Source organism: Gobius niger (genome assembly GCF_951799975.1).
Source record: "Gobius niger genome assembly, chromosome: 2".
Taxonomy (NCBI): Eukaryota; Metazoa; Chordata; class Actinopteri; order Gobiiformes; family Gobiidae; genus Gobius; species Gobius niger.
This window is the reverse complement of record NC_136853.1, coordinates 17,197,198-17,223,423: the sequence shown is the minus strand read 5'-3', so window position 1 is coordinate 17,223,423 and position 26,226 is coordinate 17,197,198. Positions and strand designations below refer to the sequence as shown.

The 26,226-nt window shown below is 42.6% G+C and overlaps 1 protein-coding gene across 4 annotated transcripts in view; it reads right to left on the bottom strand.

Moving 5' to 3' along the window:
- The window catches only part of kcnn2 (potassium calcium-activated channel subfamily N member 2), a 37,014-nt gene extending 11,385 nt beyond the window's left edge, over positions 1-25,629 (bottom strand). The window contains exons 1-2 of one of the 4 annotated variants that reach the window (XM_079582970.1): positions 24,614-25,629; positions 23,692-23,784 (exon numbers count right to left, since the gene is read on the bottom strand). In XM_079582970.1, the coding sequence (XP_079439096.1) occupies positions 23,692-23,784; positions 24,614-25,396 (876 nt within the window). In that variant the 5' untranslated portion in view covers positions 25,397-25,629. Of the gene's footprint in view, positions 1-23,691; positions 23,788-24,613 lie in introns of all 4 variants that reach the window. The other 3 variants (XM_079582972.1, XM_079582969.1, XM_079582971.1) reach the window with 3 other exon arrangements.
- Between the last annotated feature and the right edge of the window lie 597 nt (positions 25,630-26,226).

The window sequence follows — 26,226 nt, the reverse complement described above, 5'->3', positions numbered from 1 at the left end:
AGGCCTTGAGGGACAATTTTCTTTTCTTTTTTTTTAATAGTATGGTGAAAACACTGACTTTAACAACCGCATTGATTGTAATTCTAATGAAGCGCATAAAAGGCCATACGTCAGTCCTGTATGCAGAAACAAAAGTGTGCCCAGACATCAAGATGGTGTGGACTTCTTAAAATCAAATGTATAGGCAATTTAAATTGTCAGGGCTTATTTCTTTTCTGTTTAAAGGATTGCAAAGAGGACTACTTAATTTCAAGGAGATTGCGTCTGAAAGCCTTGAATTATGTGTCCTCGTTGTCCTTGATCTTCTATTGCAGGAGGGAATAGTGCATTTGTCTGTGTAGAATTGACTCAGGATGATTCCCATAGGAATTATTACTGCAAGGCTTTGGTAATATTGCCGACTGTCTTGTGCATAGATTTGAATAACTATTCATACTGCATCATGCCCTCACTGACAGATACCAGCAAAGACAATAAAAGACAGATATTTGAAAATAGAGGAGAGCTTAAAGTTAACTGGCTTGTTTACAACAAAGAGAGGCGATGTTTTTAAGATAGTAGCAGTTAACAAATATGTAACAAAATACAAGCATTAAATTGAGGCGCTCAGGTCATTTTACAACCAACATACCTATAAAACCATGTTAGATCAATATCTTCTTCTGTGCGTGTTGTGCAGTGCAGTGAACACACTGGACTGAAGCAGCGCTGATGAGAACAGCTGTGCTTCCACATTAGCGGGGCTCCTGTTGGCCTGCTGCTCCGTCCAGAAGGCTTTTGTTTCACAGGGGAGTGCCGTGTGGGCGGATCAGTGCGCCCATCATCAGTCACACACCTCCACTGTCACACAGTGGCCCCTCTTCATTACATCAATCCTCTGTGCAGTTATCTCGAGTCAGGACTCTCTCTGAACTGACACTCCCCTGGACCACATCCACCACCTGAGACCCCACACAACCTGCACTCAAACCCCACTATCATCATATCAGAGCGGGTCGTAACGGGTGTGGGCTACAGATTTAACACGATCAAACTGTATTAGATTCTCCTGCATTTGTCAAAGCGCTGCTCTCGCTGACATGCCTAGCTGCTCTTCCTTCACTGCACCCCCTTCCACTCAATCACCCCAAGGTCCTGCACTGTGCCACAGCCGCCAGTAGATATTTCACAAAATGTTGCTGTCAGCAAATACAGCGGAGTTTGCCGTGTTTTTTTCACTGAGAGCAGGAGCCTTTCAGGGCAAGGAAAGAAAAAAAGCACATGATTACATTCTGCCGAGGCAGCCTTAATGTGCTTGAATTACAGCAGTGGATCTAAATAACTTCACACTCATACACGGCTTGTACTTAGCATTTTGTGAGTGGAGTTTTCACAGGTCAGGCCATCCTAAGCTTATCTTTAAATGTGAGGATTTTGCTGAGTGACTCTCTATTCCCCACAAGAGTGTGTGTGTTTAGCCATGAATAAAGGGCTTAAAGGATCTTGTGGTTTCAGCTGTGTAAGTGTAAAAAAACTAAATGTTAATTTACAGGTCAAAACAGCACTTATCAGATAAAAGTCATATTATGGAACACCGTCTCAGAGAATCATCATGACTCGGCTGCTCGCCAACGAGTCATCACTTACGTTCATTCGGTATTTCTTCGTCCAGAAATAAAAATGAGTGCGGTTCTGGGAGGGCTAATGGGATCAGTAACCTAGATTGTAAATTTAGCAGTGATATGTTACATAAAAATTGAATGGCTGAAATAGTAATAATTCTCTCAGTGAAAGAGGCCCCCATTCAGCATGTTCAATTCAAGGACAAAAGGAGCAGGGATCGATAGTGGACATACTCGAGTGCTCCACATAGTTCAGCTTGACAGCTCTAACTCCACAAAGGCAGCTTCACCACGCGAACTCATTATACCACTGCTTGTTTGTGAGCCAGAACAAGAAATATCAGCCATCAACACTACAGCGAACATCAGACAGTGCCAACACATGTCCCCTGACAAACACTGCGCTTTTGTATTTAAAAGCCATAATCAAAGCCCATGGAGCACACAGAGAAAATAAAGAGATTAAATTTTCAGAGGCAGTTGTTCATATCAGATGAGCGACACTGAGCTCTTTTAACAAACAGACATCTGTCAATTCAAGTGTGTAACTCTAACCACGCACGTCCTGAGTGTAATGTAGACACGGAAACACAAGCTGTGACTCCTGTCGGCCACGCTTACTAATTTACACAAGTCCACCATGAAAAACGACTATAACTATTGTGTGCACGAGACACCCACGCCACAGTTTTCGTTTACAGCCTGGCCAAGCCATACTGTTAAATGCGTTTACAAAGTTTGTTACCTCAAAACAATGTGATTAAACATTTAAAGGCAGTTGCATAAGGAAGGCCTTCTTGTGGCTAAAAGCAATTATGGAAATGGATGACCTGAAACACAATACACAAGGGCTCAACTCCCAGCATCACATGTTCCACACGGGCAGCACAACAAACTGAGGTGACACACATAATGGCTACTGTTGACTGGCTATGTCAAAGCTATTAAAACGGGAAATCCCGGTAGCTATGCAGGATTTTTGGTAAATATTTCATAAACCTTTACCTAAGTATATGTTGAGAAAAATGAATAATATTACTACTGTAATGTTCTATTCGATCTATTCACAATTACAACAACAATAATAATAATAACAACAATAATAATAATAATTATTATTATTATATTAATAATAATCATGCATTAGTCTAACATGGCGTTTTTCCAGACACTCAAAGTAGCTTTTTACAATTTCATGCAGAGCAAAGGCGGTATGGCCACAATGATATTTTTGTCTAAAATTTGTGTTTCTGTTCTCAAGAAGATAATCTAATCAGAAAGCCACGTGAGCCCCACAATTTGAGTCGCCAGATCCTCTGGCTAAAACCATCATTTCAGCATGAAGATCTGGAGCTCTGTGGAGGCTTCCTGCCTTTTCGCCCTTTTAAGGAACAGGCAGCCATGTAAGTTTCAGAGGATTCGGGACCATCACCGTGAATGGGGCTGTATTATATTATATCTATGCCTCTGACTCAGCCCCCCCCCTTCACCACAACAGTCCAATACAGCGACTGCATCACTGCCGAGGCCGCACCGATCCCTCACTCGTGAACAAGACCCCGAAATACGTCTCCACTTGAGGCAAGGACTCTCCACCAATCCGAAGAGTCGCTTCACACTCGGCTGCAAACTGCCCCAGAGCAGCTGAAGGTCCTGATTTGATGAAGCCAACAGAACAACAGTGTCTGCAAACAGCAGAGATGAGATCCTGAGGCTCCCAAACCAGACGCCCTCTGACCACTGGCTGCATCTAGAAATTCTCTACATTAAACTAAATTTATTAGCATAGCATATTTAATAACGACTACAGTTGACCAAAGTGCATAAAAATGACAGATAACAGACCAAGATACACTGAACTACCTCGCATTGAAGGCCAGGGAGAAGAGGTGTGTTTTCAGTCTGGACTTGAACTGTCTGACAGACTGAGAGGACCTGACAGACAGAGGGAGACCGTTCCATAGTCAGGGCGCTGCCACAGAGAAGGCTCTATCACCTCTTGTTTTTTGCCTACTTTTAGGAACTTCGACAGGAGCTGGTCTGGTGTAAGGTCGCAACAGCTCACTCAAATAAGGAGGGCCCAAAGAGTGCAGACATTTAAAAACAATCAACACAACCTGAAACCTGAAAGCTGACAGGGAGCCAGTGTAAGGTGCACAAAATATTGGTGATGCGCTCACACCTCTTTGTTTTAGTCAGGAGGCAGGCTGACTAAAATGCACCTCCTGTACACTCTGCAGTCGCCGCAGGGAGCGCTGGTCCAGTCCAATATGCAAGGCATTGCAAAGTCCAGACGCGATGTTACAAATGCATGTTCAGCCTTTAATTTAGTCAAATTTAAACAATGGGTCAACCATACACCAATGTTCTTCAGATAAGACGGTCGTAGGAGGACAGCGGACCAATCACACTGTCATGTAAACACAGTCTGAACACCAAATGTCTCTGTTTTATTTATGTTTAGGTTGACAAAATTTGCACTCAACCATGCCTGTACATCACTAAGACAGTCCTATTTTAACATTTTTACAGCGGACAGTGTCACTGGCTGTTGCAGGCAGATAAATCTGAATGCCGTCCATAAAGGTAATGAACAGAACTGGTGACAAAGGGCAGCCCTGGTGGAGACCAACACGCACTGGGAACAGGTCTGACTTACTACCGGCAATGCGAACCAAGCTCCTGCTGCGGTCATACAGGGAACGGACAGCCCTTAGCAGAGGGCCCCGGACCCCATACTCCCGAAACACCCCCCACAGGGCACCACGACGGACACGGTCAAATGCTTTCTCCAGATTCACAAAACACATGTGGACATGTTGGGCACAACATGAACCCTCCAGTACCCGATTCTTTATGATTATTACCTAGAATAGAACCCTCTACAAAAATGTGTAAGGAGGGCCTGAGGATTAATCCACTAAGAGCCCATCCCACCTTTAATAACAACGTGTACAATCGTCTTCTGGAGTAATTGTATTTAACGATTGACCTAGATTTCAATATTGATTTGCCGGTGGCTATTTACTGAACTGTAAGCATTTTATTTTTGTCCTTAATTGAAGCACTTAATTGCCAAATACAGCAATTTTTTATTGATGTGAGTTCCACCAGGCTTCACACAACAACTCTTAAAACATGTAATCAAAGCTTATCTCCTCTTAAACTCAAGGCCCATCTCCTAAAAGCAAATCAAACCTTAAATGTTCAGTAAGGCCACATCACATATGCAAGCTGAATTCTCACTGTATTTGTGAGTTCACACACGAGAATCCATCTTGAACCACTTCCACCTTCACCATTCAAAAACGAGTGCTAAACCATCCTTGCGAACAACACACAAAAGCAAAAGAAACTAAATGCTGGTCAAATTTATAATAATTTATGATAATAAAATGTATCAAGTTATAACCAGGATTACATATTATTTTTTCTGTCTTTGTGCTTTAAAAGTTCACAACTTGCTCACACTGTGCACCAGGAGGTAGTGCCATCAGTTTTCTTTGACTTGTGTTTTCCAGGGTCACCTCCTCAACTTCCCTCAGACTTCTTCCAGATCTTCTTGGGCTCCTGAGGTGTTCCCGGGCTATCACAGCACCATAATGTGTTAATGTGGAAGAGCCATATGCCTCACTGATCTGCCTGCATCCCAGTCTTACCTTACAAATGAACAAGATACTCAAACTCCTTCTTATGAGCCAAAGGCACTACATCAATCTGGAATACCACTGCCTCAGAGTTGCTGATCCTCATCTCAACCTTTTCACATTCGGAGGTTCTGGACTGATCATGCCACAACATCCTACAAGATCCTCAAACTGAAACCCTCAGGCACATTTAATAACGATATAATAAAACCACTGACACTAACTTTGCTCATTTTGGCTGGGTGACAGTGGTGCAGTTGGTAGAGCGGGTCGTCTCATGAGTGGAAGGTCGAGGGTTTTAATCCCAGCTCCTGAAAGTACACACTGTCGTCGTATGGGCAAGACACTTCACCCACCTTGCCTCCAGTGTCTGCGTACTCTGGTGTATGAATGAGAGAGTGAATGGGTGGCTGGTTCCTTGCTGTAAAGCGCTTTGGGCCTGATGAAGGTAGAAAAGCGCTACATTATCTTTCCATATGACTGCTTATAACCATAACAGGTTTATTTCTGCTTTTAGGCTTTGTATTTACTCAAGTGTGCATTCTCATCCAATCAATTCACAGCCGTGAGTTGCTCCTCCATATACTTTCAGAGCATCTCTCAAAGAACACCCCAGATTGTTGGAGACGGGTGAAAAGAAATGTTTTTATGTTGCTTTAAAAAATGACCGATATAAGTGTCTGTCTGTACTTGTGGATCAGTTGAGCAAACTCGCATGAACCCTTGAGCTAGTCCCACATTTTGCAGCAGGGCAGAAACCACATTCTCCTCCATAATCAAAAGTTTCTCCTCTCTAAGTATTTTCTTAAAGTTTTCTCTCAGGCTCATTTCACCTGACAAAGCGTAAGCACTTCACTTATGATGCAACTCTCTAGCATAGTTTGCGTCGCGCTGTCAGGCTATGTTTGAAAAGCTGACTTTGAAAAAACTGGAGCTGAATTAAAATCTTAGATTAAAATAAGTCTTTCAAAAACACCATGATCTGTGAAGATAACACACAAATGAAACTAAAACAGGTCATTCACTCTCCTTTCACATATCAAGTAGTTCAGGGCGTGTGGGCGGCAGAAGCCTCTCTAAGAAGCCGCCGGCATAGAGTGAAGAAGGAATATAGACTCTGTGCCATGAGGTCATGTTCTTATTGCTCTTTGGACAATAAATTACGATGGAGAAAACCTAAAGAAGAGCTATTCACAGTTTGAGATTGAAATACTCTGCCATGCTGAAGCCTTCGTTTGTTTATGTGTATAGGGCAGTGCATGTAAATGAACACACACAGGACTCATCTAAACACGCCACGTCTGATTGTAACCATCATTTCCATCGGTCGTTCCGCTCTCGCAGTCACAAACACAAATGCAAACTCCACAAAGAAAGGCCTCACCTACCATTTTGCTGTATTAATGTTGTTTTACATCACATAAAATATAATTCAGTATGTGAGCTGTATATACACTACCGTTCAAATGTTTGAGGTCACTCAAAATGTCCTTATTTTTTGAAAGAAAAGCACAGTTTTTTTCCGATGAGGATAACATTAAATTAATAAAAAACACCATCTAGACGTTGTTAATGTGGTGAATGACTATTCTAGCTGGAAACGGATGATAATTTATGGATACATACATGTACAGAGGCATAATTCCAGCAACCATGATTCCAGTGTCTAATGGTACAATGTGATTAGAGAAGCTATAGAACTGGCCCGGGTGACCCCAAACTTTGGAACGGTGGTGCAAGTTTATACATATACAGCATATATTATACTGTATTACACTAATTATTTATGCAATATAATAAAAACAAATGATAAACAGATTTGTTCAAACTGTAAAAGTTTAAGTGCAAAATCCAATAAAAGCATCACTTGTGTGGCGTTAAGCACTGCTCTCTACAGCAGTATTTAATCCCACTCTAAGTCTGCTGTGAGGAGCGAGCAGTAAGCGAGGCTACGGCGCCGCCTCCAACATGCCGCCTTTTGTTTTCTGATGGGGACAAAATAGAAAGTAATCACCGAAAGTGCGAGGCCTCGCTCTCTGTGAGAAAGTTTACTTCACATCAGGGTCAGATCCAGCACCAGTGCACATAATAGTGGTTCCTTTTATTAAGTCGCGTTGCTGTCTGCACGCTACGCGGGCGCTCACCTGTGACTCAAGCTGGGTTGGTTACTGGTTTCACTACGTTCAATACAACTAATGGAGTCCGGCTCAATATTTAATCTGTGTAATGCAGAGATGGGAACATATATCTTGTCACTGAGGATGAAATCGCTCAATCTCATTAGCAAATTAGGTCGAGAGGTTCAGCCCAATTAGACTTTAATGTAATGCTTTATTTATGATATCAAAGCGAGCCACTAAGAGGCCACTTTGCTGAGTAAATCCAAAGCTGCGGAGCATTCCGTTTGCTTTTGTATCAGAAATTAAGCCAGCATTTGCATATTGCCTCTTCTGTCCACGCAAAGTCAAGGCCGGAGTGAAAAGCCTGTGTAAATCAGTCTTCCTTAAAAGGCTCGCTGTCATCGCCAACCGTACCACGTTCATAAATCAATAGCACTCTGAAAGTTAACTGTGCTGAAGTATGTCAAAGAAATACTGTATCTGACTGCAGATTATGCTTCATAAAGTTGTCACAAAGAGGTTGGCCAGGCACATGCTGAAACATTCTCTGGTAGCTGTAGTGTCCCCTTGTCAGCCTTTTGATCACATGGCCAGATTCAAATGGCCCAGTCACATGGCAGGCACTGAGATTTGTTCATTTATTCATCGTATTTATCTGTGCCCAGAGTTACGCTTTTGAATGGCAGGGCTGCAGAGACCCTTTTAGATGCAGGTACTGTACACCTAAAAATGCATATAATACAACTAAATATCTAGTTACGAGTCAAGTGATACTTATTATTATGTAAAATGTATGTTTATAGAAGATGAACTGATCAAAGACATTTTACCCGCCTTTCCTTCAGTCTCTGTGAGTGTGAATCGCTGAATGGTCCCTTTATGTAAATCTTAAATTGTGCCCAGTGGAGCTTTAAAAAAAAAAGTGCTATATGAATGTGACCATTTAGCAAACAGCATAGTTTGTTAAAGTACTGGATGCTTTTGGGCCTTTTCTTGAGTGAACGTTGACCTTATCCAAATAAACAGTTTTTGCAGGGTTGGTAATGTGTGTATTACTTTTATTCATGTACGCTGGGATTTTCCCTCGTCTCCTACACTCCAGCCTCAAGTAACTGATGTGCAAATGTTCTCTTCTAAAATTGAAGTGATATGTCAAAATAATGTCCTGTTTCACCTAATAAAAGCTTGTGTGTTTCAGACCATTGAATTTATTGATTGCTATCTGCTTGCCCTGCGGGATCACGACCATCACGTTTTTCATTCCAGGCTTGATGAACCAGGTGATGCTCCCTGTACCTCAATACTAAACAATCCAAGCTAAAACTACTCTTCATCAGGGGTGTCTAGTTTTTTTCATCAAGGGCCACAAGCAAAACCATTTCATCAGCACAAGGCCACTCACTGGTGACCTATTTTGGAATATCCTAATAGAATTATTATTTTTCCAATGGGTCAATTATGTGAATATTTCAGCTTTTAAATCTTTCTAAAATTTTCTCACATTTCTCACGATATTTGGGTCAATTCAGCAGGAATAAAATTATACTTTATAGTCACGCTTTCACCGCTCTGGTCGAAACGTGTTGGCGTCCCAGTAAAGAATGAAGCACTTTTCATCAGTTCGAGTGCCTCGGACTGCTTGCCTATCTTCAATAGTTTTTCATCAAGGCGAGCGTTTATTGTCAGCACTATTCTTTCACCTTTCTGACCCAGTGAAGCGCTCCTGTTCTCCTTTGCACTGAACAGTCACAGGGCAGCATTTTGGCCACCCCATAACAAACAAAACTCGTCTGTCTTTACTACATAATCTTGAGGTCCTTGAGGAGGCTTAGCCCGTCTGCCCTATAGACTGTACGTCCAATGAAAACAGTGACCTCACAGTGTTGTTATCTGACTCCAGTCTGGAGTCTCAGGTACAGGCCGATTTCACCACGCCGTATCTTTGACCAAACACACCACCCACGGCCCCTGCCAAGTCCGCCCCTTGCACTGGCACCACACAGAGCCTGCCCGTTTTATCCCTTCTGCAGATTGTAGAATTTAATTTTGTGCGACTGTGAGACATCACCGCCTCTCTTTTATCAACACAAGTACACATCAAAGGCAGAACAGGCCCAAAGCAGTGCAGTTTTAATTTTTAAGATCTGTCATCACAAGGTACAGTAACACAGCAAAGGCAGAGATACCCCCCTGGCAACAGAGTCAGTAAGAGTACAAAACACAAGGTGAACTATATTTCATAAAAAGGGATGCAAAGTGATGTGCAACATCTTTAACACTGCCACATCAAAGTCGTAAACATTATATAAATAAACTGCAATTGAAAACGTCACTCAATGTTTGATAGTTGTGGTTGTTGGGACATACAGAAAGTCCGAGTGCAAGTCCTCAATTTGCAAGCTCTGAATGTGCCAGTCCGACTCATTAAAATACATTTTGGGTCCAAGTCCAGTCACTTTCACCTAAAACCAAGTCAAAGACCCAGTCCAAGTGTGAGTCTAACTCACAAGTCCAGCTCATTTAAAAAGAATTATATTATCAGTTTTCCTAACAGTGTGCACTCGGACTACAACAGACATTTAAATACATATGAACTCATCATTTAAAAGCTTTACATGTAGAAAAGTGTGTATTTAGAGATCAGTGGTGCCAAGAGCTTGTGAGCGTAAGTTCAAGGGCCCGATCTTGCGCAGACCATGTGGCAGTGGGTTGAATGGAGGCTGTACATGGGCTGGACAGACACCCTGGCGAATGGTGATGTTATGTACAAAAGTGGTCCCTCCCAAGCTTTGTCATCCTACAGACCAATATTTTTGACTGAGTAGGTGTGGTGAGGAGGAAGACCCCAAACAGCCATGTGCGATGTTAATACAAAGATGAGAAGTAATAGTGCAGTCAGCTTCTAGCAGCACGCCACGCCTCAGTCAATCCCTTCTTTCTAAGCCATGCCCCTGCACTCTGGCCACGCAAGCACTGGTTTGTTTCCACGCAAGATGCCACTCTAGTATGTGCTAATGCTGTTGTTGCGCCAGGTGGAAGATCGGGACCCAAGTCTTTGAGCCCGTTAAGTTGAGTCCCAAGTCACTGCCACTCAGAAACACACAATGTCTCAAATCCTCAGTTTTGATGCTCAAGTCCAGTCCAGGAAATTACTGGGAAAACGAGTCACATGCTAATGAAGTGAGTACTACAGTAAATCTCTAGCATGGGCATTATGACAGGTTGGGTCACAAATACGCCAAATGTTTTCTACTCTGTGCAGTTCATATCACACTCTGACAATGACGTCTCAAAGTCAGGAACACACTCGACTCGAACCTCTCTATTTCGGCTCACACTGAAGTGCAAGTCGCTGTCTGCCAACAGAGCAAGCTCAACTTGAAACCCCTGAAAAATCCTTTTGGGACAATGGCCAGCTGTCAACAACAGAAGACGTTATCGGGTCCAAATGAGGATAGTAACATTTCAAGGAGAGAAAGAGAGCGCTTGAAAAGCCAGGGCTCCATCAGTATGTATAAAAGGGGACTGGAACGTTTATCCTAATTGTAGATGCTGGAACAAATCTAAGGACATACTTGGTCTCCCTGTTAATGTGCTTTGCTCCGGGGGTCACCCTGCTGATGTGGCCCCAAACAATTGGAATGACAGCCAGTGTCCACTATCTCTGCCGGGTGACCTGACCTTTTAAATGCTCATTCGCTCTAGAGGAGAAAAATAACTTCCCCCTGTAAATGCCGATGACAAACAAGAGCAGGGCACAATCTTCGGCGACTTGGACGAGTAAATCAGTTTTAAAAGCCTGAAGTGAGAGGAAACATTTCATCAGGGTGACTTCTGCATCTGACAGGCCTCTGTGAGTGTACACACACACACACACACACACACACACACGGAAGCGCATGCATAATCTATTGCCCCACAGAAACCGCATTCCCTCTTGGAAAACTGCAGTTTGAGGAGCAAGCTGTTAATATTCCAACCAGCACAGGCTTCTCCCCCACAAAGAGCCTGCAATATTGTGTTATGTTCAAATTAACCAGTGGGCTGTAAACATTGTCACTAATCCATGAGGGCTTTGAGTGTTACAATTGCGACTTGACATTATGTTTTAGAATTCGCTGGAACATCTAAAGAAACTTTGGAAGCGACAGAAGGTCTAAACTGCAGGGTTAGCAGATTACGTGATAAATCCTCATGAGGACAGATCTTCTAAAGGATTTTGGACCCTTAGGCTTTATTCGATAGGACAGTGCAGAGTGAGAAGGGGGGAAGAGCGAGGAGTGATATCCTGCTGATTGAGACGGGCCTCAAACCCACGACCCTGGGTCATGATCAGGCGGTGTCAGAGACAGTTTTGAGAAGACATTACAATGCCCAAATAAATATAACATTTTCTGATTTCAACAATTAACATCATGATTTAGATTTGATTGTGATGAATTGTGGGCAGCTGGGTGGCACAGCAAGAAGGTCCAAGGACCGTGTAGGGCCTTTCTGTGGGGTCCTCCAGGTGCTCCGGTTTGCCTACCATTAAAAACAAATGGTAGATGGTAAAAATGGTAAATGGACTCTACTTATATAGCGTTTTTCTACCTTCGTCAGGCCCAAAGCGCTTTACAGGAAAGGTACCAGTCACCCATTCACACTCTCATTCATACACCACATGTACGCAGACACTGGAGGCAAGTAGGGTGAAGTGTCTTGCCCAAGGACACAACGACAGTGTGCATTTGCAGGAGCTGGGATTCGAACCCTTCCGATCACGAGGCGACCCGCGGAGTAGAATGGTAGAGCATAAACAAGTACAATAGGCCAGAATATAAAAGAAACGTGTGAGTGCAGGGTAACAAATTGAAATTAGCCCATGGTTACAACATGCCTGCATGAGTTCCAGGTGTGTTCTTAAACATGTCCCAACCACATAAACCAGGTGTCTCCAACGTTTTACCTGGTGAGCTACTTGGCAGGGAGCTATGAGGTTTCAACACAATTAAATAAAACAATCTCTCACCGAAATGAGAGATTAGATTGTGTTCAACCCGTCCAAAACAACAAGAAAATGCACTGAATATGTTGCTCATATGTGAAAATGAAATGGCTGGAGAGCTTCAAGTAGCTCCTGAGCCACTTGTTGGAGACCACAGACAAATACTAGATGTTTTCATGCATCCCTGGAGAAAAACACAAGTGATATTAATTCAGTCATGTCATTTGTATCACTGTCTTAACAAAATCTCTTAAAGCAGAATTAAGTAACTCATGCCCCTAGAGGCCATAAGCGCAGCTGCAGGTGTCGTAGCATGTTACAGTTTTTTACTCATTAATTGTCCATGAGAGTAAATACTACGCTGACAGAAAAGACAAAGGGAGAGAGGGATATTGTACATCCAATTACACAATAGAGATACCATTTCAGTCAAACTTGGCTGTAAATACTGTTTAAGTGGACGCTAGCCCGCCGTTAGCTTTGCCCGTTAGCCTGTTAGGATCTTCTTCCATTAGTGGGTATTGCGCATCTGACCTGTAGGCAGCGAAGTTGCAATTGTGGTTTTCTGGCCAGAGACACCAGGGGGAGATGAAAGACCCCCCAGTCATCCCATTAACACTTGCATTATTACCCCAGAGGGACTACGGAAAGGATTTATTAAGGTAAACAAGTTACTTAGTAATGCTTTAAAGGAATAGGCCACCGTTTTTACATACTACGATATGTTCTTACCTAACCTTAGACGTGTTAATATATACACGTCTGGTCTTTGTCCGTGCGCTCTGTCACGCAAACGGAGCACATACGCAGCCTCTCCCACATAACTCCTAAAGGCTTCCCCCGCTCACTTCCGTCAATAGAAGCTGCGTGACTTGTACAGAGCCTTTTACAACAAGCAGAAAATGTATTTTCGGAAAGTGGTCTCGCATTCCTACCTCATGGTAGAGGTCCTGAGTCCTGTGTCGTCATCCGGGGTGAGTTGGAAATCTTTGAAACATTACTACACTATATACTTTCTGCTTGTTATCACAGCCCGGCACGATGCACGTAAAAGGCATTGTTCACAAGTTATCAACGCTTCTTCAACTGTTCTCAACTCGCTCTCTACAAGTCACGCAGCTTCTATTGACGGAAGTGAGCGGGGGGAAGTCTTTAGGAGTTACTGCGCGGACGCTGTGCTCCTCGTATCATTACGCCTCACAATATAGTGCCCCTTTTTATCTGCTTATAAAATCGACATGTTACATTTCTGTGTAAATATACTTTGGATGAAAACACTTCATGTAACTTTATTTAAATAGGGAACACGTGGAAGAGCTTGGTAGCTTCTATCGTGAGCTTTTTTGGAGCTATGTGACATGTGGGAGAGGCTGCGTATGTGCTCCGTTTGCCTGACAGAGCGCACGGACAAAGACCAGACGGGGATATATTAACTCGACTAAGGTTAGGTAAGAGCATATCTCGGTATGTAAAAACGGTGGCCTATTCCTTTAAGATTGAATTGCAATTGGAGTGTGTCCTCATCTTAACTCACTTCCCATCGTTCTTTACAGCAAAACACAATCCTTTTTTCTAGTTTAATCCACATTGTGACCTATTTCATCTTATGAGGCTTGGGATTGTAGTGAGTATGATGACCTTTGCCTTTTGGGCGATCCAGGGTTTGGAACAACAACCTTCGAGCTGAGGTTGTTGGCAGCTATTACTACACCGACCTGGCTGGTGTCGGGTGCAGTGGAATAAATCCAATTGTAATCAAATTGTGATTAAGCCGAGGGTCAATCTCAGTTATTGACAGGGTGCTTTTTCATCGAAATGTCAGCCTGTTGTTGGGAATTTGGGCTTTGTATGAAGAAAATGGATCATCAAACAGCAGATCGTCGCAGCAATTAAATCATGATTGCCTTGCTTTGTCTATGCTGTTGGTGTTTCCCTGTATTGGATTGGGATTAGATTTGCAAGTCACGTTGTAAAATTAAGACAGGACTGAATTATGAACAGCTTAACTATACGATTATTTGTTTTGGAAAGTGTTTTTATATTGGAAAATATTGGGTAATCACTTATCATAATCTCTACATCGCCATGTTCAAATGACAATGTGCACATAAAATCAGTAACCAATGACTATGAATCTTTCATAGTAGAAATAAAAGCAAAAAGCAGGCTTGCATAGTAAGTGAGCTCTTAAGCACATCCAGGGGCAGCGTTCAAAAGTTTTAAAAGCCTGTGTTCCTTCACGCACAGGCACAACCACACCGAGTAAACATTGCGAGGTTAATTAGGCTGCCTCTTATCTAAATACTGCTTTCTGAACACAAACTACAGCTGGGGATGTTTTACTCGACTCTGTTTGACCATTGTTGAACGTCACATTCTTATCTCTTTACTTGGCTCTGAATGTGCTACAGCCCTTAACTGCACACGCGCTGAAACACGGGCAAGTGTAGAGGCAGCCGAGCCCCAAACCTCCCCCAGCGTCATTTCCAAGACAGATTCATATTTAACTAGACTGTGAGAGTGCATCCATGTGCATGCAGGAAAAATGAGAGAAGAGCAATAGCAGTCGCTCAGGAACTATCAGAGAGAGGGCTGGAACATGCCAACGCCACACAGAAAGGCCCCGTCTGCCCAAAGTATACTGTACTGGGAATCGATCAATATCTTATCGCAGTTAATAGTGATTTATCACAAAATTGCATGTCAAACAAGCTTTGGCGTTCGGTTTTGGCCAAGTAGAAGTGAATTAAACAAGTAGAAGCATGAAAAAAATATTCCAGTGCTATTTTAGTGCTTATTATGCATCTCTGGGCTCCTCTGTTACTCCCCTACAAACAAGTAAGATAAGATAAGATAAGAACTTTATTAATCCATTAGGAACTTCATTTGTGGAGCAGCTTCACTTTTATACATACACATGATAAACGCGACAAACACCCAGACAGCCAGCAGGGGGCATTATTAATCACTGCTTAAAAAATCAGTTGAGCTCAGTAGCCTAATAGAGTTGGGTAGAAAACTGGACTGTGCTCTTTGTTTTTGTAAAGGCAGTGACCTGGACCGGCGACCAGAGGGGAGTGGGCAGTACTGACTGTGCAGTGGGTGTGTTATGCCTGTAGCGATATGCCCTTTAGATGTGACTCTGTTATTGTAAATATTATCACCTTTAGTGGTTCCTGTTCCTGTCCGATTATTTTACTGCTCAGCCTAATGATTTTGTTGAGTGGATTGTGGTGAAAGGTGCTGAGGGATCCAAACCAAACTCTATTATTGAATGTTATGACTGACTGGATGAAGCATTTATAGAAGGCCGTGGGGACTGACTGATGAGCTTGAAGCTTCTGGAGTTTCCTGAGAAAATAAAGTCGTAGAAGATTTGTTCGCTATTGGGTTGAAATGTAAGTTTGTGATCTAATCTTGTCCCGAGATATTTGTTTGCTTCAACACGTTCTAATGCCTCATTGTTGATGTGGAGTGAATGGGTGCTATGATGTCCCTTATGGAAGTCTGTTACCAGTGCTTTTGTTTTGAATGTGTTTAGGTTAAGACAGTTGTACTTGAACCATTCTGTAAATATTTCCTTGTGTAGCTCCTTTTATAACTGTGTCATCAGAGTATTTAATGTATGTAATCCCAGGGCAGGTGCTTCTGCCGTCATCAGTGTACAGTGTGAATAAAACCGGAGAGATTACGGGTCCTTGAGGTGCGCCTGTTGAGATGGTCTGTGGTGTGCTGTGGTGTCCATTGACTTTAACCCTCTATTCTGTGAAATAGCTACAAAACTTTCAGTTTAATCTAAATCGATGAATTAATGGCTTTTCTTTTGCATAATGACATGCATATGAAATTGCCTGAACAAAATGTACTGGCAATGAAAAGGACAAAAACATGTCTCTTAAGCTCAATGCAAGCCCAGTTCCCGTCTGCAGCCCTCTCGTTGTGTGCATACTCCTCTCCTGCATCTAAGTCCCCTTTAAGGTGACCGTGACCAGTGGAGTTTACAGACTTCCATCTGGTGCCGGGATGTGCTGCTGTGGAGTGACACGTCTCATTCATAACAGTAAAACTGTGGATTTCAGCGGCGCATGAGACACTTTCCTCCTCTGTCAGCACTCAGTTGTTGTGAACAGCATGGAGAGAGACACGTGACAGTCGTAGCGCACACCAAAGGAAGACACGAAGGTAGAGGTGCGCACGATATTAGCTCCGGGTTTTACTTGGTGGTTTTCTTTGCCCCGTCACCAGCCCTGTCATTTTCATGGAAGAGCAGGGAATTTCCTTGCTTCGATTAATTCAAGTAAAGAGACTTTTTATGTGAGTTTTTTTTTCTTTCATTGAACATAAATTCAATGAAAGAAGGCGAAGGCTTTGACTATGAAGTGAAGTGGTGATCGCTGAGATTCATGTCTGTTTTCACTTTGGCTTGCGCTGTATAAATCTCATCGGATCGAGGCTACGTGCATTACCTTAATCAACTCTGAGGCAACCGGCAGTCTTAATAAAGCTTTCTAGGTCATCGAAAGGAAAGGAAGCATCTTGGCAATGGAGACAAAGGTAGCGGGCTTGAAAAATGTTGAGGGATATTGATGCGACTGTCACGGGATCAAAAGCAGTCTTCCTGAGGGCTGAGTGTGTAGCTACCGACGATTAAAAGACGAGTGGAGGAAAAACTTGTGTTTGAGCTCAAATTAGCATTTCAGTCTCTGCAATGAAAAGACAGAAGCTTTTGCTGGTTCAAAACACACCCTAAATACTTTGATAGCTGCTTTGCAAAATTTGCAAACTATAATTGTCAGTGTTATGTGTAAAATGATCATTTCAAAAAATAGACAGAACAAATCCCAAAAGCAGAGTTGTTTTTAGGGCAAGTTAACTTTCTGGACGGAGACTTTCCTGATCAAATCAATCCCTAAACTGCACAAGTGCAACCGTTTACAAACAATAAACATAAAGTATAAAGTATACGAACAACTAGTACAAATCACCATATACTGTAACCTTTGACTCTCTTTTATGCGATACGATCCCTCTCCAACATGAGCCCAGTATTGGCATTAAGTGATTGAGTTACAGCCTCTGACAAATAATCATGGTGATATGGAAATGGCAGTTTGCAGTCACAAAGAGCCGCAAAGTTATACATAACAGCAACAACAATTTCTCTAATCTAAAACTTTTGCTCACATTTCATAAACATAAACTTATTATTTTTTGATCATGAGTTAAAGCCTTAAAGTGCATATGACAGGTTTTAATGCTTTTTAAAATATGACTTTTTTAGATGGAAAACATCAGTTGCAAGTTCAATCACTTGCATAATTATCATCTTATTTCAGTGAAGCAGCAATGTATTTATATTATCAAGTTGTAAAGCACGTTCGAGCGGGTCGTCTGTAACCGAGTTACCGGTTGGGAGTTTGTATCCTGGCTCCCGCACATGCAGACTATCATTGTGTCCTTGGGCAAAACACTTTAACCACCGCCTGTGTAAATGTAGTGCATAAGTGAATGGTTGGTGGTGGTTGGAGGGGCTGATAGCGCAGTAATAGTAGTTTACCACCACCAAGTCTGGGGTGAATGAAAAATAACCTTGTGACACAGGCTTGTAAAGCTTGTCATAAGTGAACATAGCATCTGTACTCAACCTTATACCCATTATTTTATGATCCCGTTTTTGTGTACGTGGGGGAAGGGGGAGGGTAGAAGGGCACAACGGACTGTTTTTTAACTCTTTGTATTGTGTTTTGCACTTTGTGTTACATTTTTTGCATGACAAGCCTTTATAAAACACATTTTCATTGATTGATGGGAAAACAGAGCAACAAAGACAAAACAAACTTCATATTAAAAAACACCTGAGTGTCAATCTGGGCAAAAGAAGGACGAAACCAAGACTGAAAACAGAGCAAAACTATGAGCATGGATGGAACAATGCTATTCACAACTTCCACAGACCGTTCCTCTTATCTGCTTGAATGAATCGACAAATGTTGATGGCTCGTGAGTAAATTTGTGTTTTTTTTTTACAACAACCCTATATTAGTATCTTAAACTATTTAAAACTATTTTCCCTTTCCCTGTTTTCCTGCTTGATGAGGAGGAGCATGTCACCCCAAAACTGTACCTCAGGCATGACAAACTGCCCACTAGATTACCACGAAAGCACTCAATTACAAATGCTATATTTTTGCAATAAGTTGTCCACGTCCTACATTTCAGCCAAAAAACATAAACTGCGCTCAAAAAGTTGAGGATTAAAACAAAGTCATTAGTTCCCATTTCCTATAACAAAGCTCTGCTCCTCCTGTGACTGAGCCCGTACAGTCGACCGTACTGTCATCAAAGGTGTGGCCACTGACACTCAAAAAGATCACCGTTGGTTTCTGCAGCAGCACGAGAGAGAGCAGTCGTGGCCCACAATCCGCTCATCCCCGTCTTAAAGCCAGTAACTGTAACTTTGATGACAGTGAGGTCAAAATTCTAGCTGGAGGGAAAGATGTTTTGTGAGAGGACTAAAGGAGGCTATGTCTGTGAAAAAGTAGAGACCGATCCAGAACCGTTGGAGTGGCCTCAGACACACGTTCTGCTAATCCAAAAGAGACCTAACAACCCTCTGTTTCATCTCAGGCCGGAGAAAAGACTATTTTAACTATAATAGAAACTTCCTGGACATTGTTTTACACAAGTGTTTCACATCCGAGCAGCACTCCACTCTACTAAACGTTTGAGCTAACACAGTATGGCTTTAATAATGTAACTCTTTCTTACTGAGGAGTTTAGAATAGGTGAGCTGATGAGTGAGTGGCACATTAGAACAATTCAACGGCCAGATAACTAAAAGCAGTGTTTGAGCAGACGTCTCCAGGTTTGCTCAGCGTACTGAGTGCAGTTTCTGAGCGCATGACTTAGCAGTGATGAATAGAACGTATAATCCCACTTTAGAGCCTGAAGATATTTGAATAAGTAACTACAAAGGATTTATTGGCAGACTTGGAGAGGGTTTCCAGATCGGTGGTGCTCTAGCAGAATTAGGCAGCTTTTGAGCTTTTCATCAGGTGGAAAAAAAAAAGTTTGGCAAAGCTATTTCTCCTGTACAATATACAGTGGGAGGAAAATGTGTGCAAATGCTTTGGTATCTCTCACATTTCTGCCTAGATTGGGCATAAAATGTGGTCTGATCTTCATAAAAATCATACGAATGAATAAACAGTGTCTGCTTAAACTCATACCACCCACACATTTACATTTTATCACATTTTTGCTGGCCATAACATGTAAACATTCACAGGACAGGGAGGAAAAAGTAAGTGAACCCAGGGATCTCGCTGAACTGCAACCGCTTTGTAAAGAGGAAAGGTCCAAGATTCATCCTGATCGTTGTGCACATCTCTCAAATAGCCTTTAGTTAAACATGTATTATTATAGTAAAGGTTTCAATCATAGAAATATAAAAGAAACATATCAATAGAGGTCGAGCAATGTGGGGGATTTTGATTGGTCGATGCCAATATGCGCCGCTGATATTATCGGCTCGCCTATAATCCTGTGTGTGAAGCTTCTGAACATGTCCGTGTTGAACTGTGACAGCAGGGGGCGCTATATGATCGGCACAGGGCTGATTTATTCAGGACATTCATGTTTAGTCAACACACATTTAGCTTTGTATCTCATTGAGTTGTGATTCCAGCGCCTTTACAATAGACCACTGGCAGCGCATGCTACACACACTGCTTTTAAGGGCATTAGTTAAAAACATTTTCTATGGTTTCTTGCACAAAGCCATGTCTGCTGACTAAACAGCCACCTCAGCACATTGCAGTTAATACACAGGAATTTACAATACTAATTCTGTTTGGAACGAGAGGAACCATTAGCGTGATTAGACATGAAATCGGGGAGTGGTTGGAAAAAATGCCAGAGTTGTGTTTCTTTTCAGCGTGGATTTAATTAAGAAATGTTTGGGGATACATGGAGTCATTCTTGCAGCAGGCTGTACAGTATTCATTCATCAGCGGGTGAATACAACAGAGAGCTGGAACTGAAAGTACTGCAACAATGCATCAGGTCCAGGTAATAAAAGTGTCCAAGTGCGCACGGGCACATCTATGTTCAGCCCAAAGGGAGTCACTAAATCTGATCAAAATTACACAATGAGCCTTAATAGGCGTCGAAATGACAGCGAAGAGATGCCTGCAGCTGTCAAAATCTCTTAGCGATGCATTTCTGAACACAATAAATCTGCATTATATATAAGACGACAAGGCGATAGAAAGGGATCCCCTTCAGCAGAGCAGCATTTTGCCATCTAGATACAGAAACAGTTTTCCTCAAGAACAACAGATGGGATAATTAGTGGCCCGCTGTTCCCTCTGTTCTAGCACATTACAATTTGCGGTGCTGCTTTATGGGACCATTTCAAAAATATAAACTAGGATGTCCATGCAGAGCCTAAGCATGCAAAATCACATCCAGAAAGCAGCACATCTGAGTTGGCCTGTTGCGTTTGCACAACAAGATTGAATTGTGAGTTACTGCATCGTGTAATGTGGCTTTACCAATCAGGACTTGGCATTGAGCTAGTCAAACTATGGTATATTTCAATTTTGACTGGTTGCCATTTTACTCTCACTTGCCACTTTCGAACTTGAGCGCAAAATATACGTGGATCTGGTTTTGTGAACAACAAGAAAATGAAGCCACTTATTCTAACACCGTACTTTTGCTCCACCATACATGGTTCGACGTAAAACTATCAACAGGCATTTTTCATATTAAAATCAAGAAATGTCATGAATGCCATACAGTTTTGGTCAGTGAGCAGAAATGTTAATGCAGAGCCCTGTGTCTGTTACGGTTGTGAGGACTTAAAGGCTCTATACTGAAATGTTTTCAACCTCAATATCGGCATACTAAGTGTTATGTAAATGTAATTTCAGCCCTAATTTCTCTGCACACAAAACAGCATTGTGGCCTGTAGAGAGCACTGGGCAAAAGACAACAAATAAAGCAGTACTAAGTAACTCAGAGGCCATAAGCGCCACTGTAGGTGTCGTATCATGTTGCATTTTTTTACTCAATGATTGTTCGTGAGAGTAAATACTACGCTGACAGAAAAGACAAAGAGAGAGAGGGATATTGTACATCCAATTACACAATGGAGATTATTATTTTCACTCAAACTTGGCTGTAAAAACTGCTTAAGTGGTGCTAGCCCGCAGATAGCTTTGCCCGTTAGCCTGTTAGCTTCTGCTTCGTGATTTCATTAGTGTGTATTGGTGACTCTGACCCGGTGCAGGGAAGTTGCAAACATGGTTTTCTGGCCAGAGACACCAGCCGGAGATGAAAGACCCTCCAATCATCCCATTTACACTTGTATTCCCCCCAGAGCGACTACGGAAAGGATTTGCTAAGGTTAACAAGTTACTTAGTACTGCTTTAAGTACCATTAGTAAAACATGCCTTGTAGAGGAGACAACCTAAGGGCTGAAAAGCTTTTAGTAATAATAATATGATCAATCAATCAAATCTTTATAGCACATTTAAAAACAATTACTGTTGACCAAAGCGCTCACACATTCAAGATCAAATTACTAATGTACATTTCAGACGAATCAGCCAAAAACAGTGTCAGAACGCCTTAGAAAAAAGGTCTTTTTGTGACTTTTTTACAAACCAGTGTTGACAAGTTTCTAAAAGCGCTAAACTGTGGTCACTATTCATTCACTCCACACTCGGTAACCGACTATTGAAGCCACAGCTGCCCTGCGGTAGACTGACAGAAGGAAGGTGTCCAATCTGCGCCTTCAGCCCCTGCCACCACCAGCACTCACTCATTCACACACAACAGTCTACACCTGCAGGAATATATAACTATATATATATAACTCGCTCTACCATCTGAGCCACTGTCGCCCCATCACTACCACAGGAGGCAGTATGTAGGTGTGAAGTAAACAAGGCAACAATACCATTACAAGCTAAGTATGTTCAGCATGAAGGCCAAAGTAACAACATGTTCCTCTTATCGCGGTGGACTCTCAACCACGCTAGTCATGGGGAAGATAATAAAACACGTTGACAATTCAGACAAACAGGATTGAAGGACTCGGCAGGTTAAATAGGGTAGATGTGTGGTTGGCTATAGGAGGGAGGTAAGGAGGTTGAGGCCTGGTCTCGCTCCTGAGCCTCAGTCAGTAGATATCAACTGTATAAATAAATAACAAGAACAACTAAATATGTCACAGTAAGATGTTTCCCTCAACTTACATAACGGCGTTTCTCAGTGGAGAGCTACGCACGTCTCTGATGTGCCACGACTGAAAACTACATTCAACAAAACTAATCCTTAACAATTGGAGAAATAAACCCAAATATGGAATGCTGTGTTAAAGCCACGCTGCAGAAGATTCCAGGTTATATGTTGCTATGTCACAAAGGAAGTGAAATGTTGCAAAATGCTGATACATGAACAAACAACTGGTTATAACAAATGTGCTCTTAAAGGGATATTTCAGGATTTTGGACATAGAGCCTCATTTCCTAGTTATCCAGAGTGTTTTTTCTGGAGATGTATTTTTTTTGTAATTCATGCAGTCCTTATATTTAAAGAGAAATGAGGCCCTATGTCAAAAATCCTGGAATATCCCTTTAATGCATTCTCATCACAGACATAATAAAGCCTTTAAATGAGGACCACATATATATGTTTATGTTTCGCTACCAAAGATCCTCATGGAGAAGAGAGTCCTGCTCCTTGGTGGAGTTACGAGCCAAGTCTGAAGAGAGGCGAGCCCACTCACAGGTTTTTGAGGTGTATAAGGCTTTTATTTTATTCTATGGGTGATTTTATGTCTTTAAAGGGACTATAGGGAGTTTACGAATGTTAAAATTATGTATTTTCCTCCCCCTACATGTTCCAGCCATGTCCTAATGTGTCGAATGAGCCCAGACCTGTTCACCACAACTGCCTCTAAAATCCTCAAAAAGGTGTCACTTCAGGTCCGAATTGCCGTCATGCACGAGCTTAATATAGAAGCTGCAGTTACATATTTGGCCTGAGGTGGCAGTAGTGAGTATAAAATGGCTAACTCGCATCTAGCCCCTTTAAGAAAACTTACTTTTGATGAATGAATAACGTCAGGAAATCTTTTGAATATGTGTTTGAATATAAAGCAGAATTACATTGAAACGGATAAAAAAAAACATATTTTGGCTTTTGCTTCCTCTGGACGTCAGCCGAGTGGTTGTAGAACCGCGACTGACTAATAACCCTAACATCTTTGAGTGTAGCCTCCTGTGATCACAGCGGAAAGACGAGGGCGAGTGTGGAGCATTACCTGTATCTCCCTGGCGTGGTATATGATAATCAGCCCCAGCAGAATGATTGTGGAAAGGCTTATCAGGCATTTTAGAGCTAATGAATACAGGGACTCCTGGAAAAAAAGAACAACACTAAAGCAAGCATCACAGCGGCGAAACACAACAATACACATTTGACACAGCATCGGAACATTGAGTGCACATTGGTCCGGCGTCGGGCTGTGGGACATGATGAACAGCGCTGATATTTGGTAACTGTCTTTGAGTATTGCAGTGGTATAGTGTTGTTTAGAAACTGTGTGAAAACGGCACTTAAGAGACAAACACAAAATCAGGTCCAAAACAACCACAACAAAACGAAATAAGGACAAATAACACAGAACTTTTCCACATTTTGAAGTCACCATGCATTGTTTTTGATGAAGGACCTCTGTGATGTAGTGATATATACTGTGGCTTACTGATATGGATGTTGCGCCTAATATTGAGATAAATAATTGTAGGTGATGTATTGTGCTATAGCTGTGCTTCTATTATTGTGAAACTATGAAGAGCTTATTTGATTAATCTTTAAATGCCCAGCTTTGTCATGTATATAACATTTAGACATGGGCAAAATGCATGCTTAATTTACGAGGTCATCCAAGTTCTTCTTAACCATTAGTGGAAACATGCCAGTATAATTAGACACACACTAGCTTTAAATAGGCATGTGTGTGTGTAATCTAGTAGCCTGGCACTGGCCTGGTCCTGGTCCAAGTGCTGTGCTGGGAAGCCTCCAAGCGGGACACCGGGCCTCGCGCTGGGCTGTGGGGCACACAGCTGCTCCCGTCTGACTCATTGTCCCTGACACTCGCGCATGAAGTTTCCCATTGAACATGTTCACTCAGACAAGTCCTTACATTCACTCTGACACTGAAGCTTAGAGGCGATACGTACCTTTCCATAGGCTCCCCAAGAGAGTTCAGTCTCTATTACCATAACTACGATCCCAAACATCCCAAAGATCAAAGCATAATCACTGAGTCGTTTTCTTTTCTCAAACAAGGCCCTTCTGTGTCCGAGCTTTTCCCCAATGTTCTGGTTCTTCTTTTTGCCCGATTTCCCGCTGCTGTGGCCGCAGCCTCCCCCGTCCCCCGCTCCGTACGGCATCAGCGTGCTCGAGTTGTTCTCCTGCTTGGATGCAAGAGTGTCCGACGCATCTGCAGCGGAGATGGGCTGCAGCGGCTGCGACTCCGAATCGAACTCGTGTATGTTTCTACGGGACGAGCTCAAGTTGCTCAGCGGCCGCATTACGCCGCCGTTATATCTACAGCTGCTCATAGCGATGTCATTGTAGGAGTTAGTGTCTTTGTGGCTACTGCCCAGGCTGCCCCGCTGCTGCTGCTGCTGCTGCTGCTGCTGCTGCTGCTGCTGGAGGAGGTGCTGGTGCTGGTGGGGATGATGGTGTCTGAATGAACTACCATGACTGGAGGGGGTGAACTCACACGCGCTGTACTGGCCGCCGTGTCTCGAGGACGTCTCTGAAGGCGTCCTCAGTAAAGTTCCAACAGTGGTCGGCGATGTCCCGCGAAAAACGAGGCTTTTCCTGGCGTCACAGGTGCAGCTATTGCAGGTGCAGTGCTCGTGCGGCTTGCCGTAGTGCTGCTGGTACTGACAGTGCTGCTGGAAGAGGCGCTCTGCTGGAAACAAGTCGTTGTGCAGCTGCAATGGGGTTTCCATGTCAGGGGCGCCTTGTGCGACAGCAGTCGGGCAGCGCACAGCACCCGACCAAGGGCGTCCTGGTTCTCACCGCAGGACGACACGCTGGCTGCATGAAGAGAGCCATGTCGGCCCCGATAGAATGACAGCTAGGCTCCGATTGGGCAGCCCGGACCACAACAACTGGGCGTACGTCATGAAAAGGGTGCAACAATGGGACAAGCTCAGCCTTAACGAGTCAGCATTTTAGAGGCCAAAGACGAGGGACAGTTTTAGTAGATCTGAACTTAAACCTTTGTTTCAGGATTTCTACTGATTTACTTCATCCACGTTTAAACACTCGGGATCGTCCATTAGACCCATGGCCCAATGACCAGACTAACGTATGTAGAAAAGTTACATATAACATTATTATATCTCTTATGTAGCAATGCTACACATGTTTTCCTTTTAGATTGTCCTACATGGCCTCCTGCCCAATTTATTGGGTCACTTCTTTTGACGTCAAAGTGAAATTTGTATAAAATCATATTTTTGGTTGCAATATGTTGCAACCAAAAATTCCAGATCCAGTAAAGACTTTAGGCTATGTGTGTTTTTGGAGACAGAGAGCACATATATAATGGTTTTACATTCCGACAGACCTTTAAACTCAGTAAGTTAGATCTTTAAAGATTTACTTTTAATTTGTCCCTTTGTGTCCTGCGATGACTCCCCCCACATTTACTCCTATTTCATTACATACAAAGTTCACATATCCTAAATCACTTAGTATGTCACATCCTTAACCTTAACAGTCCTCTCCGTATTAAAGGTCCACATTATGCTGCTGTCTGTGCCATTACACAATA